Source organism: Lipophrys pholis, assembly GCF_963383615.2.
Source record: "Lipophrys pholis genome assembly, chromosome: 22".
NCBI classification, from domain to species: Eukaryota; Metazoa; Chordata; class Actinopteri; order Blenniiformes; family Blenniidae; genus Lipophrys; species Lipophrys pholis.
This window is the reverse complement of record NC_137644.1, coordinates 823,176-841,702: the sequence shown is the minus strand read 5'-3', so window position 1 is coordinate 841,702 and position 18,527 is coordinate 823,176. Positions and strand designations below refer to the sequence as shown.

The 18,527-nt window shown below is 46.1% G+C and overlaps 1 protein-coding gene across 1 annotated transcript in view; it reads right to left on the bottom strand.

Moving 5' to 3' along the window:
• Window positions 1-5,910: 5,910 nt before the first annotated feature.
• rassf3 (Ras association domain family member 3) overlaps window positions 5,911-18,527 on the bottom strand; it is a 67,779-nt gene continuing 55,162 nt past the window's right edge. Inside the window, exons 3-7 of the mRNA XM_080491836.1 lie at window positions 11,882-11,989; window positions 9,764-9,946; window positions 7,672-7,759; window positions 6,952-7,067; window positions 5,911-6,833 (exon numbers count right to left, since the gene is read on the bottom strand). Coding sequence (XP_080347962.1) covers window positions 6,681-6,833; window positions 6,952-7,067; window positions 7,672-7,759; window positions 9,764-9,946; window positions 11,882-11,989 — 648 coding nt within the window. The 3' untranslated portion in view covers window positions 5,911-6,680. The remainder of the gene's footprint in view (window positions 6,834-6,951; window positions 7,068-7,671; window positions 7,760-9,763; window positions 9,947-11,881; window positions 11,990-18,527) is intronic.

Genomic DNA, 18,527 nt, shown 5'->3' with positions numbered 1-18,527 from the left:
GGCAATACTTCCCCCATTTTGTCCCCAGAATCAAAGTATTTTTGTCTCATCCTAAAAAGAGAAAACTCTACTTTCTGAGACAGGATACAGTTATATTCATATTTTAGTTGAGTTAATTCTCTGAGACCATTAGTATTCAACCACCTTTTCAAATCAGTTTCCAGTTTCTTAATTTTGCTCTCAAGTTCCGTCTGCTTCATAATACTTTTCTTTTTCTTATGTGACGCATATTGTATGACAAACCCTCTTACCACTGCCTTGAGAGCCTCCCAAGCTCCTCCAGCAGGGGGCGCAGTGGGGACATTTACAGCAATGTAAGAGTTAATATGACTCCTCAATGCCTCCCTGAATTCAACTTCTTGCAGTAAAGAAGAATTGAACCTCCATCTTGGCATTGGAATCTTCTCAATAACAGGAAGCAACTCGAGTAGTACTGAGGCATGATCTGATATCAAGATACTCCCAACTGAGCATGTAATGTCCCACTTCAAAAGAGATTTGGAAATCAGATAGAAATCTCTAGGAGAGAAGGTCTTATGAGGAGCAGAGAAGAAGGTGTACTCTCTGTTGGTTGGGTTTAAAGTTCTCCACACATCAATTAATCCAGAATTCTCACCCAGACTTTGGACTGTCTGTGCAGCTTTCTTGCTGCTACACCTGACGGAGCTCCTTCACCTGACGGAGCTCCTTCACCTGACGGAGCTCCTTCACCTGATGGAGCTCCTTCACCTGACGGAGCTCCTTCGGTCCAGAACTGGATCCATCACTAAGTTAAAATCTCCTCCAATTACAATTTGATCATTTCCCATATGTTGAATTTTAGCCTCCAGCTCTCCAGAGGAATCTGTCTCACCCCCATTTGGAGCTTAAATATGAACTAATGGAACCAGTTCAACTGTATTTCTGCCCAAATTATAATTACCTTACCTTCTGTATCCTTAAATACCTTAATACATTTAAACTGCAGTTTTTTATTAATTAGAACTATAACTCCCCTACTCTGACCCGAGCCCCCACTACTATACACATGACCAACCTGATCTCTGCATAATGTAGCCGACTCTAACCCGGATAAATGTGTTTCCTGCATAAATACTATATCAGCCTGTTTGGACTTCAGTACCGACATCATTTTCTTCCGCTTATTTAAATGCCCGAGTCCCTCCACCCTCCACCCTCCACCCTCCACCCTCCACGAGGTGAAATGCACCTTATTTATTCTAGATGACATATAGACACATTACAAAAGAAAAGAACCAGGTACACATACACAAAGCCTTATTTCCTATCCTATTTCAAAACTGTAACATTGGTCCTCTTGTGGCCCCCCTGGTTTGGGGTCTTTAAAGCTCTTGTGGCCCCCCCTGGTTTGGGGTCTTTAAAGCTCTTGTGGCCCCCCTGGTTTGGGGTCTTTAAAGCTCTTGTGGCCCCCCCTGGTTTGGGGTCTTTAAAGCTCTTGTGGCCCCCCCTGGTTTGGGGTCTTTAAAGCTCTTGTGGCCCCCCTGGTTTGGGGTCTTTAAAGCTCTTGTGGCCCCCGCTGCACTCGATCCGCAGGGTGGCCGGGAACAGCAGAACAAACTTTACATTCCGAGTATGAAGGACCTTCTTGCCTCTCTGAATTGCTCCCGATTCGCCTGAGTGGCTCTCGCAGAATCAGGAACAATCTCCACAGCCTCTGGCCTCACAGCCACAAGGTCCAGGTAAAGAAAGAAAGTCTCAATGTAAATCCTGGCAGGAGCCTTTCTGTCTGGAGTTTTCATGTTCTCTCTCTCCGTGTGCTGGTTCTACTCCGGTACTCTCTGATAGTCAAAACAACCTGCACCATGACTCCCTGAGCTCCATCACCTCCTCCCGAGCTCCACCCCCGGCCTCCATCACCTCCTCCTGACCTCCACCCCCGGCCTCCATCACCTCCTCCTGACCTACACCCCCGGCCTCCATCACCTCCTCCTGACCTCCACCCCCGGCCTCCATTACCTCCCCAGAGCGCTGTGTGGCTGCTGAAGACGGTCCATTTGGTGAAGAAATGTCCTGTCTGAGGACTAATGAGGGACTTTTAATAAATGAACTCCGTCAATCTGTCCCGTGTGTGACTGTCTAGCTCGGGAGGAGGTGATGGAGCTCAGGGAGTCATGGTGCAGGTTGTTTTGACTATCAGAGAGTACCGGAGTAGAACCAGCACACGGAGAGAGAGAACATGAAAACTCCAGACAGAAAGGCTCCTGCCAGGATTTACATTGAGACTTTCTTTCTTTCTGGACCTTGTGGCTGTGAGGCCAGAGGCTGTGGACTCTGTGGATTCAGGACGTGGTGAGTGAACATGTATCACCGTCTCCTTTACTTTGTCGTTTATCGTCTGATCCGTCTCCCACTTTAGACCTTCTTCCTCCATCTTTTCTCCTGGTTGGAGGAGCTCTGGTCACAGAGTGTGACGTCATGCTACGTACCTCAACGCGACTTGACGTCGTGCTGGAAATGAATCGTTAAGAAGAATCGAACACATATAAGGTGGACGATTCCCATGGAATTGATCATTGATTCCCATCCCTGATTATGATACAGTAATGACATCATCATGACACCTTGATGACGTCATCGTTACACTATGACATCATGGCAGTGATGACATCATCATGACGACGTCATCATTAAACTATGACATCATCATGACAATGATAAAATCATCATGACACCATGATATCAGCATCACACTATGACATCATCATGACACTGATAAAATCATGACACAGTGATGACATCATCATGACACTGATAAAATCATGACACAGTGATGACATCATCATGACGAGCCACCGAGGCTTTCCTGACAGATGAAAGCAGTTTGCTTCAGAAAGAGTTGAGACAGGAAATTAGATTCCTACAGAAGCTCAGAGGCCAAAATAAAAGTGGACTTCACTTCATATAACAATAATTAAAAAAAACACAACGATGAGATTAACCAGATTATTTATGTTTGAGATTAAGATGAAGTACAGAAAATTAAGACCCGTCTTCCCTGAATTCATTAAAGTGCCCAAAGAAAGATTTCAAACTGAAACAATTTGCTTTGGTTTGAACAAAAAAACACAATTTAAAGGAAACAAACATCATGTTTACAAACCGTTTCCATGGAGACGCTCACTTCAGTTTTAACATATGGCGGCAACAGAGAGAAATTCTTCAAAATAGTCCGTTTCTAGATAAACTTCATTAAATGATTTTTATTTTACTTTGTGGTTTGATTTAGTTTTAATGTTTTATATTGTCTTTCAGATATTTTAGGTCAAAACATTTCAATACTTTCAGTTGAATTCTAATAATCCAGGAAATGTTGAGATTTAGTTTTTTCATTATTTCTTAAAAATAAAAATAATTGCAGTTCAAATTTCTATTATTCAAAACTATCAGCGTTTACAAAATTCTAACTTTCATTGTTTTATTATGAAAGAAATTATTTATTGAAATATTAAATATTTGTGGGTAAAATGTGTATTTTAAAAGGTTTTTTTAATATTTTAGTTTAAAAAAAATTCACATTTTGCAAAAGCTAAAACTCTTAATAATTAACATTGACCAACTGGAAATCACATAAATAAAAGAGGCTGGTGATCAAATGTTTCAGCGTTTAATTTTTATAATCCATAAAAAGGTCAAACTCAAAGAAAAATACCTGGATGTTGAGCGTTTAGTCCTCGTGAAGCTTTACCTTTAAGTACTACATTTCCCAGGATGCAACACAGCAGTAATCCTCCATTAATCCAGGAATGTAGTAGAATTTCCATTTAATCTCACAGTTAAATCTCAGGCTTCCTGTTGCCTCCGTACGACCAGCCAGTGTAATTATATTCAAATAAACTCTGTTACAAGGACAAAACCTGTAAATAAACTATTCTAAATATATATTGTTCGATATAACCTGCAAATTGTTCTCACATACTTTTTGCTCCTGGCCACACCACAAAACATCTTTGGTTAAATCACATCATAAAGTTTAACACAGTTTGACCACTAGATGGCGCCACCACACAGGAAGGACTGAATCACTGCCCTTTATTCCACGAAGCTGAAACACTTCCTTCACTTGGTGGATCACTTGTGTTTTCCCTCCACTCCGTCACATCACTTCCTCTGAAGAATTCCTTAAAAACTCCCAGCATGCTTTGCAGAGGAGAGACAAAGCTTCTGTCTGCTCAGCGATGAACCGTCCTCACTCTCCTCTCCTCTCCTCCCCTCTCCTCTTTCTCCTCTCCTCTCCTCTCGTCCCTCTCCTCTTTCTCCTCTCCTCTCCTCCCCTCTTTCTCCTCTCCTCTCCTCACTCTCCTCTCCTCTCGTCCCTCTCCTCTCGTCCCTCTCCTCTTTCTCCTCTCCTCTCCTCCCCTCTTTCTCCTCTCCTCTCCTCACTCTCCTCTCCTCTCGTCCCTCTCCTCTTTCTCCTCTCCTCTCCTCCCCTCCTCACTCTCCTCTCCTCCCCTCTCCTTTCTCCTCTCCTCTCCTCCCCTCTTTCTCCTCTCCTCACTCTCCTCTCGTCCCTCTCCTCTCCTCCCCTCTTTCTCCTCTCCTCACTCTCCTCTCCTCTTTCTCCTCTCCTCTCGTCCCTCTCCTCTCCTCCCCTCCCTCTCCTCTTTCTCCTCTCCTCCCCTCTTTCTCCTCCCCTCCCTCTCCTCCCTCTCCTCTCCTCCCCTCCCTCTCCTCTCCTCCACCACTCACTTCCTGCTTTCACTCTCCTCACTTCACCTTCCTGCTGTCAGTCTGAAGCTCACTCCTGTGATCAGAGGTCAAAGGTCAGGTCATTTGAAGCCTCGTCAGACGGAGAATCAACCTTCCACTCATCAAACTGACCAGATCATCGTAAAGCTTCTTTCTTTGGTTGTTTTCCTCCATAGAAACTAAAAACTAGTTTCATTTTAAAAACTTCCCAGGACCGTTCAGCTTCTCGTCTCTTTCTACTTTTCTTCAACCGTTTGAAGTCAAACCTCCACAATCCAGACCCACAATCCAGACCCACAATCCAGACCCACAATCCAGACCCAGTTCCACCCCACGAGTCTGGAATGAGCCAGAAACCCTCCAAAACATTTCAATATAAAAGTTAATGAGACTTTGGTTATCATCCCATCATGGAAACACCAATAGAAAAATAAAACATGAAAAAGGTCCTTATTTCTTTAAAAAAAAAGAAAACAAAAAGGAACAAGATTACATAAAAAGATTTGAGTCCATCATAAAGCTTTTTTGAGTAAAATTTAAAAAAAATTAATTTACATAAAAATAATAGTTCTAATAAATCTGATATTTTATTTGTTATAAAGTTTATGAAACTCAAATAAATATATAAAGTGAATGAAACTTTTATGTGATGAAACATAATTATAAACTGACAAATAAATATAAACTATTTTTCTTTAAATTCGGTCAAACTAGTGTGAATTTTATGATAATTGAGTTTTAAATGACAATTTGTTACTTTATTTTAATTGTTTTCATATCGAAGAATAAAAAACTTCAATGTTTTCATTCAAACAAAAAAAACTTATTGGCACATTTGAGACTCTGTGTGTGTGTGTGTGTGTGTGTGTGTGTGTGTGTGTGTGTGTGTGTGTGTGTGTGTGTGTGTGTGTGTGTGTCCCACCAGTAGTCAAACTATTCTCTGTCATTGAGCAGATCGTTTCTCCGCCTCTGATATAAAGAAAAATAAGACTTTGTTTTAAAAAACTGAATATCTCGATTCAACCATATAAATTAAAAAGAAGAAGAATATTTACAGACCTTTAAAACAAATTAAATAAAAATGACAGGAGGTTAAAGATGCAGAGTCGCCTTCCGTCCTTAAATCCATGTTCCAACAGAAAAGTGTCAGATTGAGTAAAAACAATGGGACATGAAGCGGCTCACTGCTGCCCCCGCTGGACTCCTGTGGAACTATTTAATGACAAACTGCACCTTTAAAGGACAGAACAAAGAGAAAGGAAGAGTCAGCGACTCCATGAATCAGGAGAGGAACGGGACGAGGGACGGAGGAGGGATTTTGGCACAATGAGAATCTTTGGTGTCTTTCAGCTGTTCATGCTTTTAGTTCTCAGACTTCATCCCTCCATCCAGGACCTTCATCCCTCATCCCTCCATCCAGGACCTTCATCCCTCCATCCAGGACCTTCATCCCTTCATCCCTCCATCCAGGACCTTCATCCCTCCATCCAGGACCTTCATCCCTTCATCCCTCCATCCAGGACCTTCATCCCTCATCCCTCCATCCAGGACCTTCATCCCTCCATCCAGGACCTTCATCCCTCCATCCAGGACCTTCATCCCTCATCCCTCCATCCAGGACCTTCATCCCTCCATCCAGGACCTTCATCCCTCATCCCTCCATCCAGGACCTTCATCCCTCCATCCAGGACCTTCATCCCTTCATCCCTCCATCCAGGACCTTCATCCCTCATCCCTCCATCCAGGACCTTCATCCCTCCATCCAGGACCTTCATCCCTCCATCCAGGACCTTCATCCCTCATCCCTCCATCCAGGACCTTCATCCCTCCATCCAGGACCTTCATCCCTCCATCCAGGAGCTGATGAGCTGTGTCAGGCTTAAGTTCACTGCTGCTTTGTGCCTGTAGGGGGCAGCAGTCCAGTCTGAGTGGGGGTATGGGTGGGGGTGGTGGTGGGGTGGGATGCAGGGCCCCTAAGACGGCCCCTGCGCCTCCTCCTGCAGCGCCTCCTGGAGCCGTTGCCTGTAGAAGGTGTAGCGCCGCACAACTGCCTCCCTCTGCTCCTCCTCCTCCTTCTCCAGGATCCGGAGGAAGTTCCTCAACTCGGGGATGGAGAAGGCGTCCCACTGAGGACACACACACACACACACACACACACACACACACACACACACACGGTTTGATTTGATCCTGAGATGGACGAGTTAGGTGAGGTGGAGTGAGGTGGAGTGAGAGAGTATTTACCATGACCTCCCCAGTCTGCCGCTCTCTCAGGACAAAGCTCAGTGTGTCGGCGTCGGGGCCCGCCATCAGACGGAGGAACAGCGGCCGCTCGCCATCCGCCAGCTTACACACATACACTACAACACACACACACACACACACACACACACACACACACACACACACACACACACACACACACACACACACACACACACACACACACACACACACACACACACACACACACACACACACACACACACACACACACACACACACACACACACACACACACACACACACACACACACACACACACACACACACACACACACACACACACACACACACACACACACACACACACTTAGCAGCTGTACAAGGTGTGTATTCCATGGTCAGATGTTTCATTAGAGCCGCCGTCACTCGTCGCTCTTATTCTCTTATTACTTTGTGAAGCTTCACGCCGTCAAGACTTTCCCTCAAACTCCAGAACCTCCAGAAAGTTCTGGCTGAAAAGACTCAAGACGCTTCAAACCAGCAGCTTTTAATTCACGTCTGTAATCTGCTTTTAATCTGAAGTCTGAGACGTGAAGTGAATGAAAGACGATCTGAGAGCATCAAACCTCCGACAGCTGTCCACAGGCGGGATGTGTTGTATTTATACACACTGCACCACTGTGTGTGTGTGTGTGTGTGTGTGCTCCTGGTGAGCTGGTAGGAGTGTGAGGGTCTCACCCTGCTCCTCTCTGCGGTAGCGCTTGTACAAGGCGTACTTGGCAGGATTGTCTGCGACGGTGAACTTGTTGAGCAGAGCGACGATCACCTGGAAATAAAACATTAAAACACAAACTCTGATCAAGAACTGAAGTTTCAGCTGATTTCACTTTAAAGGATGGTGTATAAATACTTCCTCAGACCACAGGGAGGTGTAGTGAGTCACTGAGTTGTAGTATTAAATCAAACCACAAGGTGGTGAATGAATCACCAAACTGGCTACAATAGCCCCGTTTCCACAGTGCCCCTTGGTACCGGTGCCGGTCAGGTGGGGGTTGACTATCTGTAACCAGACCCGTATCAGTGCCGCGTTTCCATTACACGGGGTTCGGTTTGAAATGTAGGCGGTGTTATGAACGGTTGTGTAATCATGCAGGATGTGACGCCATAACGGGACATTTTCAAAACGTTTCCTGATTGCTGCAGAAGAAGTGATTGGAAATGGCTGCTTGCTGGGAGAACAGGTCGTCACGGACCAATGAGCAGACGGCAGTGTTGAAGCTCCTCCCCCTCATATCCGGCACATTGTGCCTGGTACCCCAAGTGGGGGGGTAGCGAGAAATGGTTACCAATGGTACCGGTTGGTAACCGTTCTGAGTCAGTGGAAACGGACAACAACCGGTTCCGACCTGACCCGTACCGGCACCAAGGGGCACTGTGGAAACGGGGCTAAAGTAACTCCCGACAACACCTGGTGGTCCAAACTGGTATTACAATATGAAGTATGAGGTTTTTTTAGTGTTGATGATTGTGAGAACTTTAAACATAAAATTAAATATGGTACCTTTGAATTGTACATTGCAACTGTATATTTATTCAGGATGCACTGATACCCCCTTTTTAAAGAGTACAAGTACTAACCTTGAGCTACCTGTTCATACAGTGTACTGATACAAGTATTTGCTATTAAGCCTATTTCATACTCCACCAGCAAACTATGTGCGAAGACTATGATCAGGTGTAGCATGTAGCATGGCTGGTGTGTGAGCCTGACACTCTTTAGCATGTAGCATGGCTGGTGTGTGAGCCTGACACTCTTTAGCATGTAGCATGGCTGGTGTGTGAGCCTGACACTCTTTAGCATGTAGCATGGCTGGTGTGTGAGCCTGACACTATTTAGCATGTAGCATGTATGGTGTGTGAGCCTGACACTCTTTAGCATGTAGCATGTAGCATGGCTGGTGTGTGAGCCTGACACTCTTTAGCATGTAGCATGTAGCATGGCTGGTGTGTGAGCCTGACACTCTTTAGCATGTAGCATGTATGGTGTGTGAGCCTGACACTATTTAGCATGTAGCATGTATGGTGTGTGAGCCTGACACTCTTTAGCATGTAGCATGTAGCATGGCTGGTGTGTGAGCCTGACACTCTTTAGCATGTAGCATGTAGCATGGCTGGTGTGTGAGCCTGACACTCTTTAGCATGTAGCATGTAGCATTGAGTTACGTGCTGAGCAGTTAAACTACTGAGTGACAGCGGGCTACCTCGACTGGTGATGAAGTTGCTGGTGATGAAGTTGCTGGTGATGAAGTTGCTGGTTATGTATGAACTCTTTCTCCTCTTGATATTTTGTCAGAACATAATAGACAGTCTGTCTTAAGTTGGTCATTCTATTAATATTAATATTAATATTATTGATGCCGCTGACGTCTCGTATCAATCACCGGGTTGTATCGGGGAGCCTTTATGAGTAGGAGCGCAGTATCGGTGCATCCCTAATATTTAGTAATAACCTGGTGTTGTGGTGTAGTGACAGTGTACCGATTGTGTGTGTGTGTGTGTGTGTGTGTGTGTGTGTGTGTGTGTGTGTGTGTGTGTGTGTGTGGAGTATACCCCCCCCCCCCCAGCAGCAGTCCACTGACACACTGATCCCAGGTAATGAAATTAAACATCAACTCCTCTCTGGTCAACTTCTGTCAGCACACTGTAATTAAGTCTGTGTGTGTGTGTGTGTGTGTGTGTGTGTGTGTGTGTGTGTGTGTGTGTGTGTGTGTGTGTGTGTGTGTGTGTGTGTGTGTGTGTGTGTGTGTGTGTGTGTGTGTGTGGGCACCACCTGTCGGACTGTGTTATTGGAGCTGATGTGCAGTGTGTTGGTGACTCCTCGGGGCAGATAGAAGGCCTCCCCCACCATGGCCCCCCCGGGCCCCCGCTGACCACCTCGCACCGTCACGGGCCGCCGCAGGTCCATCTGGACCTGGATGAATCCGGTGAACGAGCCCGTCGAGCCCGTCGAGCCCTGGAACCACAAGAACACGGCGTGATGCTCCTCCCTGCTTCCTGAGCCAATCTGATCAGTAAAGTTCATCAATAATTCAGATTCAATCTGAAGTGTTGTGAGACGCTCAGACGTCTCCACATCGTCCGGCAGGCAGATGGTCCTCACACAGTAATCTGATTACTCCACATGGAGCTGCAGCAGTGAGTCGCAGCTGAATACTAAAGTAATCTGTCAGAACAAGGCTGTCCAATGAGGAATATTTACTTTATTGTTCTGTTCCTGATGTTACGGAGTTTTAAGGCCGCTGAAGAAAGAAAGAAAATCGGAGGCTGAAAAAAAATAAAACCTTCATGTGCTTCAGAAAAATTCAAAAATCAAAGTCAAGATATTTTTTTCACGGTGGAAAAAAAGTTGGTCCGTCCACAAGCCAGCGGTGTGATGAGGGACGGACAGACGATGAGGGACTGACAGACGATGAGGGACGGACAGACGATGAGGGACTGACAGACGATGAGGGACGGACAGACGATGAGGGACGGACAGACGATGAGGGACAGACAGACGATGAGGGACGGACAGACGATGAGGGACGGACAGACGATGAGGGACAGACAGACGATGAGGGACAGACAGACGATGAGGGACAGACAGACGATGAGGGACAGACAGACGATGAGGGACGGACAGACGATGAGGGACGGACAGACGTCTCTCCGTTTAGAGTTTTTCTGAAGCTCATGAAGGTTTTTGTTTTCAGCCTCTGAATCGTTTCCTTTCTTCTCTAACACTCTTAGCTCCGTACTGATTCCACTGAAATGAACCAAAAGGAACTTCTGGATTAAAGGTTGTTGTCCTAGTTGTTGTCAGGTTGTTGTCCTAGTTGTTGTCAGGTTGTTGTCCTAGTTGTTGTCAGGTTGTTGTCCTAGTTGTTGTCAGGTTGTTGACCAACATAAGAAACCGTTTAGTTTGGAGAACATTTGGTGATGAAGCGACTTCAGGAGAGGAGAAGCTTCTGGATGAAGCTGGAGGATCTAACGATCTAATCTTTCACTGCTGCTCCATCTACTGCTCTTCTGCTCTTATTGTGAAGCTTCACGAATATTTACATTTATGAGAATTAAATTCTATGGCTTCACATCTTTAAATGTTTTCTAGTTGCTTTGATATTTTATGATAATTAAACTAAATTCTTTGTGTTTTCAAACTTTAAGTGTTGTTAAATGTTTTATCATTGTGGATTTGAGTTATTTCTCAAGTGAATGAGTCACCTGCTGCTCCTTTAACGCTTCTGGATTGATTCTGTGGTTAGACAATCATCTAGAATCATCGGGGATTATCTAGAATCATCGGGGATTATCTAGAATCATCGGGGATTATCTAGAATCATACGGAATCACAGTGTCCTGAGTGAGAAGTGATAGGATGGAAGTTATGATGAGAGACATGTTGAGGAGGGAAACAGCAGAAGAAGCTCTGAGGAGAACAAGAGGAGAACAAGAGGAGAACAAGAGGAGAACATGAGAACAAGAGGAGAACAAGAGGAGAACAAGAGGAGAACAAGAGGAGAACAAGAGGAGAACAAGAGGAGAACAAGAGGAGAACAAGAGGAGAACAAGAGGAGAACAAGAGGAGAACATGAGAACAAGAGGAGAACAAGAGGAGAACAAGAGGAGAACAAGAGGAGAACAAGAGGAGAACAAGAGGAGAACAAGAGAACAAGAGGAGAACATGAGAACAAGAGGAGAACAAGAGGAGAACAAGAGAACAAGAGGAGAACATGAGAACAAGAGGAGAACAAGAGGAGAACAAGAGAACAAGAGGAGAACATGAGAACAAGAGCAGGAAGAACTTCAGCTGTGAGGAACGCTGCAGCTGGGTTCCTCACAGCCTTTAGCCTCGGTTCAGCTGAAGGAACCGACCGGCCGGACGGCGGCGCCTCGGTCCTGAACTCACCAGCGTCATCTTCAGGTGGTCCTTAGTCAGAACGTTGTATTGATCGATCTTCAGCCTGATCTCCTCCCTGCTGAACTCCGTCCTCAGCTCTCTCTCTTTCTCCACATCCTGACAGGAGAGACCAGAGGAAGGAGGGATGAACAGAGTGAGGAGACAAGATGAAGGGATGAACAGAGTGAGGAGACAGGATGAAGGGATGAACAGAGTGAGGAGACAGGATGAAGGGATGAACAGAGTGAGAGGAGACAGGATGAAGGGATGAACAGAGTGAGGAGACAGGATGAAGGGATGAACAGAGAGAGAGGAGACAGGATGAAGGGATGAACAGAGAGAGGAGACAGGATGAAGGGATGAACAGAGAGAGAAGACAGGATGAAGGGATGAACAGAGAGAGGAGACAGGATGAAGAGAGAGAGGAGACAAGATGAAGGGATGAACAGAGAGAGAAGACAGGATGAAGGGATGAACAGAGTGAGGAGACAAGATGAAGGGATGAACAGAGTGAGGAGACAGGATGAAGGGATGAACAGAGAGAGAGGAGACAGGATGAAGGGATGAACAGAGAGAGGAGACAGGATGAAGGGATGAACAGAGAGAGAAGACAGGATGAAGGGATGAACAGAGAGAGGAGACAGGATGAAGAGAGAGAGGAGACAAGATGAAGGGATGAACAGAGAGAGAAGACAGGATGAAGGGATGAACAGAGAGAGGAGACAGGATGAAGGGATGAACAGAGAGAGGAGACAGGATGAAGGGATGAACAGAGAGAGGAGACAGGATGAAGGGATGAAGAGAGAGAGGAGACAGGATGAAGGGATGAACAGAGAGAGAGGAGACAGGATGAAGAGAGAGAGGAGACAAGATGAAGGGATGAACAGAGAGAGGAGACAGGATGAAGGGATGAACAGAGAGAGAGGAGACAGGATGAAGAGATGAACAGAGAGGAGACAGGATGGAGGGATGAACAGGGAGGAGACAGGATGGAGGGATGAAGGGATGAACAGAGAGAGAGGAGACAGGATGGAGGGATGAAGGGATGAACAGAGAGGAGACAGGATGAAGGGATGAACAGAGAGAGAAGACAGGATGAAGGGATGAACAGAGAGAGAGGAGACAGGATGAAGGGATGAACAGAGTGAGGAGACAAGATGAAGGGATGAACAGAGAGAGAGGAGACAGGATGAAGGGATGAACAGAGAGAGAAGACAGGATGAAGGGATGAACAGAGAGAGAGGAGACAGGATGAAGGGATGAACAGAGAGAGAAGACAGGATGAAGGGATGAACAGAGAGAGAGAAGACAGGATGAAGGGATGAACAGAGAGAGAGGAGACAGGATGAAGGGATGAACAGAGAGAGAGGAGACAGGATGAAGGGATGATCAGAGAGAGGAGACAGGATGAAGGGATGAACAGAGAGAGGAGACAGGATGAAGGGATGAACAGAGAGAGAAGACAGGATGAAGGGATGAACAGAGAGAGGAGACAGGATGAAGGGATGAACAGAGAGAGAGGAGACAGGATGAAGGGATGAACAGAGAGAGAGGAGACAGGATGAAGGGATGAACAGAGAGAGAGGAGACAGGATGAAGGGATGAACAGAGAGAGGAGACAGGATGAAGGGATGAACAGAGAGAGAGGAGACAGGATGAAGGGATGAACAGAGAGAGAGGAGACAGGATGAAGAGATGAACAGAGAGGAGACAGGATGGAGGGATGAAGGGATGAACAGAGAGGAGACAGGATGAAGGGATGAAGAGAGAGAGAGGAGACAGGATGAAGGGATGAAGAGATGAACAGAGAGAGAGGAGACAGGATGGAGGGATGAAGGGATGAACAGAGAGGAGACAGGATGAAGGGATGAAGAGAGAGAGGACCTTCATGTTTTCACACCAGGACCAACCAGCTGAAGAAACAGAGTCAGAAGCTTCTTCACATTGATGCAAACTGAAGAGAAGTGGGACCAACAATCTGTTGCACGAGGACACGAGGACACGAGGAGACGAGGAGCTTCACTTCTCACCTCATGATGAGTTTGTGGAAAAAGAAAAACCTTCAAAAACTGAAACGGGCCTGAGAGTCCAGAAAGTTTCTATTTTGCTTCTCAAACTTTCTCCATGTATTTTCATCCTTCCTCAGTCCTCCAGCACACAATGGTGCTCTATGGAGGCTCCATGTGACGAGGAGGAGGAACACGGCTCACAGTTCTTCATCAATTCACTTGTTTACTGTTTCAAAAGGGAGAAGAACGACTTGCTTCAGAGCTGCAGCCAGACTGGAACCACTTGTGGGATTAAAAGACAGATTTCAGCGCCACAGTGGGATTAGAGGATTCCTCTAGACTTAAACCTCCTGCATCTTCTCCTCATATGGAATCAAACATGCTTCAATGCATAAATTCAACGACAAGCATCAAACTTCCAGTGCGGCTGAGCGAAGGACAAAGTGACAGGTTCTCTGTGTGACCAGAGAACAAAGAGACGGAACGTCTCATAAAGCAGGAACAACCTTTCAGCCTTTTATTCCAACAAAACATGGACATAAAACAGATGAACTCATGGTGTGAAGCGCAGCGCCTGGCTTCCACTTCATGGTTCTTCCTCCTCATCAAGGGTTTGAACACTAAACACCTTTTAAAATCACTTTGTGTCTCATGTTCTGCAACTGACTTCTAATTTTAGAGGAGAAGCTCCTGCTGGAGGCGGAACTTCAGAGAAAACACCAAGAAACAAGTGTGTGCGTGTGTGTGTGTGTGTGTGTGTGTGTGTGTGTGTGTGTGTGTGTGTGTGTGTGTGTGTGTGTGTGTGTGTGTGTGTGTGTGTGTGTGTGTGTGTGTGTGTGTGTGTGTGTAGTATCTGATAAGAGCTGGCAGGACGTCACACACGTGCAGCTCAGATGAACATCTGTTGAATCCAGACGTCTTCTGAAGGACTAAAGGTTGTTAAACGGCTGCAGGGAGCAAAACATGTAAAAACTAACTTCAGTCACATGGAAGCACTGAAACGTTCCGCGGTAAAGATCTCCACCTCAGAGACGACTGAAAAGCTTTCAAGTGGTGGACGACGCCTCACGTCCTCGTAATGCAGCTCTGCTCCAACGGCACAAAGTAAAACTAGATGGTTTTGCTCCAAACAAGAAGAAGCCACAGAGTTCAAAGGGACTCGCTGTTAGAAACAAGCCTGAACAACAAGGGACCTGATCTGGGTGTATAGTCACTGTGAAGGAAAGCAGAAGAAATGGAGGACCGGTGGGGTTTAAAGGTTCTGGGTCCCGTTTAAAGAGTGAAGGAGAAAAGATCCAGAAACAATTTTGTGATTTAAAAAGTCGAGATAATGAGTCACGAGTCTCGGTCTTAAGAAAAGAGTTGATGAGTTGTAGAGTCATCAGGTCACTGATAGGGCTTCTCCAGCAAAAAGAACCAGGTACTAGTTCAGGTTCCAAAGAAGCGGTTGTGTTTCCATTGTCATGGAGCCAGTAGAGCCAGGTCATGTCGTCACTCCAGAATGTGGTACGTCACTGGTTCCACCAACGCAGCGCTGGCAGGAACCAGGAACCAGGAACCAGGAACCAGGAGTCGGACTGTACCAGTGGTTTGGTCCGGGTCCATCTAGTCTGACCTGAACCTCATGAAGACATTGAGTCTCCTCGTCGCTCTACTGCTGTTTGTTCACGGCCGTCTTGCTTTAGTCCGGAGCCCCAGAGTGGACATAGAGGAAAATAATAATAATAATAATAATAATAATAATAATAATAATAATAACATGAATGAGTTTGGGTTTTATTTTCCACCATTCCAACATTCCATAGTGACTTTCTGCTCCTTTCACTTTATTTCTGGACGTGTCTGAATCAAAAGCTTCAACATGGAGGAATGGAGGTGTAGAATGATAGAACTGCTCTACAGCCGTTTCCATGGTAACCTAGGTAACCACTCTGATTAAAGTTCTCTTTCACATGAAGCCATTAAAAGGCTCATTTTAGTTTTCATTTCCAGTAGTTTGTAGTTTGTTTAGTAGTTCCTGAGGAACCAGAAGTCTGGCTTCATTAGAAAGAAGTTCTGTGGAGCGTCTCATAGCAGAGCGCCCCCTGCTGCCTCATGAGGACCTCAGCCTGCCGTCAGAACGTGATACAAGACCTGGAAGTGACGTTAGTCACAATGATGTCACCATGAAAAGAACTGTTCTAGGTTCTAGATCCACCAGCTGACTGACAGGAGGAGCTCTGCAGCTCTAGAACCACGGCTCCACCATCGCATTGAAATGATCTCCTTCCCTCGCATTATTAACTTGAGGGAACGACTTATTATATCGTTCCCACGCGTTATTTCTATTTTTTCTCTCGAACCACTCCGGGGCTCCGTGTTCGCTGTAGATTTCAGAATGCCGGTTCAGCATCTCTTCAACCTTATAGGTAGCGATAGCTCCGCCCCCACCGGATAACATGCCAGGCCCCGCTCTGGCCCCGCAGTGATGTGGGGCTCCAGGCGACCTTAGTGCCACCTGGAGGCCTTAGTGCCACCTGGAGGCCTTAGTGCCACCTGGAGGCCTTAGTGCCACCTGGAGGCCTTAGCGCCACCTGGAGGCTCCAGGCGACCTTAGCGCCACCTGGAGGCCTTAGCGCCACCTGGAGGCTCCAGGCGACCTTAGCGCCACCTGGAGGCCTTAGCGCCACCTGGAGGCTCCAGGCGACCTTAGCGCCACCTGGAGGCTCCAGGCGACCTTAGCGCCACCTGGAGGCTCCAGGCGACCTTAGCGCCACCTGGAGGCCTTAGCGCCACCTGGAGGCTCCAGGCGACCTTAGCGCCACCTGGAGGCCTTAGCGCCACCTGGAGGCTCCAGGCGACCTTAGCACCAGCAGCCTCAGTGGACTTTGATTCGGCTGGATCGGTTCTTACAAGGGCATCATGCAGCGCTGATCTATTAAAAACCACTCAGTCACACATAGAGCAGAATCCAGGGAGGCTCCTGAGGCTAGTACGCCTTTATATGGAGAGAACACACACACACACACACACACACACACACACACACACACACACACCAAAGTTCACTGACTAACGTGTTTCACTACATCTGGACAACGGAAGGTCAGATGAAGTTTTCCACATGTCAAGACTGCAGAAAGTCTTGGTCTGGTTCTTTTTCAGGTCTCAGTCTGGGTCCAGGTCTCAGTCTGGGTCCGGGTCTCAGTCCAATCAGATGAGCAGGTCAGACCAGTCTAAGCTCTTACCAGGAAGTGACAGGTAAGCAGATTACCTGTTTGCACAGAGGAGAGGGGAGTGATACTGACACTCCACGCTGACGTGTGTGTGTGCGTGTGCGCGTGTGCGTGTGTGCGTGTGCGTGTGCGTGTGTGCGTGTGCGTGTGTGTGTGAAACCCTGAGGTCACCAAGCACCATCAGATGAATTGTGTTCATTACTTCCTCATGTGACCATCATGTGACATGCAGTATTGACAGTTACCTTGAAAAAGTAATCGGACTACTGATTATTAGTTACTCCTTTAAAAAGTAATTTAGTTACTTTTCTGATTACTTGTTTTTAAAAGTAACTAAGTTAGATCACAAATAACTTTAGTTACTTTCAGCAGCTGCCACAACACAACACCCCCCACGGTCTCAACATGAAACCAACAACTGGTTTTACAAACAGCTCAGGGCTGATCCCTGCCTGGCCTCCTGCACCATGTTTATACATATTCTAACCTTTGGCCTTCATTCTTTGTTGTATATATACACACATATATATACATATATATATATCTGAAACACAGTTTTATTATCAGAGTTTTACTATTCCTGGTATTTATTTACCCGGTGACGTAGTTGTAATCTGTTGTTCCTCTATTCCTCTATGTATTGATTTGCACTTCCTGCTCATTGCCACTTTTTAATTGACCCCCACAGGGACGAATACAGTCCATCATTCAATGATTGATTGATTAAAAAAAAGGGGTGGGATTTCCTGCCAATATGTCTTTTTACTCAGGAAAATTACAAAAATAGTGTACCATGTCTGCAGTCGTGTTCTTGATGCAATGATTTGTTTTGTATCTTTATAACTTTTTTTATATGAAAGTAGTTTCACAGGTTGCCAAAAACAATACAGTGTGATGCAGGAAAAAGGAAAACACTTTTAATCATCAGTGCACAACAATCAATGTAAGGGGGCTGTAAGGGGGCTGTAAGGGGGCTGTAAGGGGGCTGTAAGGGGGCTGTAAGGGGGCTGTAAGGGGGCACCAAGCAGGGCTAAGAGAGGGTTAATAGTTGTGTTGAATGCTGCACTAAGGGACTTAAAAATGCCAGAACAAAATGTGGCAAGCCTGGGACAGAAAGAAAACATGTGGGAGTGGTCAGCTGGAGATTGCTGGCATCTATTCCAGGAGTCGGTTCCATTGGGGGAAATGGGAGACAGCTTCAGGTTAGTGTACTGGACTCTGTGTACAACTTTACATTGCAACAGATTGAGGAGGAGTGAAGCAACTTTAAGACACTTTGCCAGTAATCTGTAGATGATGGGGTCCCTCACTCCCACTCTCCCTTGATGCAATGTTTAGGTTTATTAATGATTTTGGTTCTGAATCTTCTGTCTCACCTGAACGCACTGTTAGAGAGAGTTGGCCTGTGATTGGCTGAGAGTGGAGAAGGGG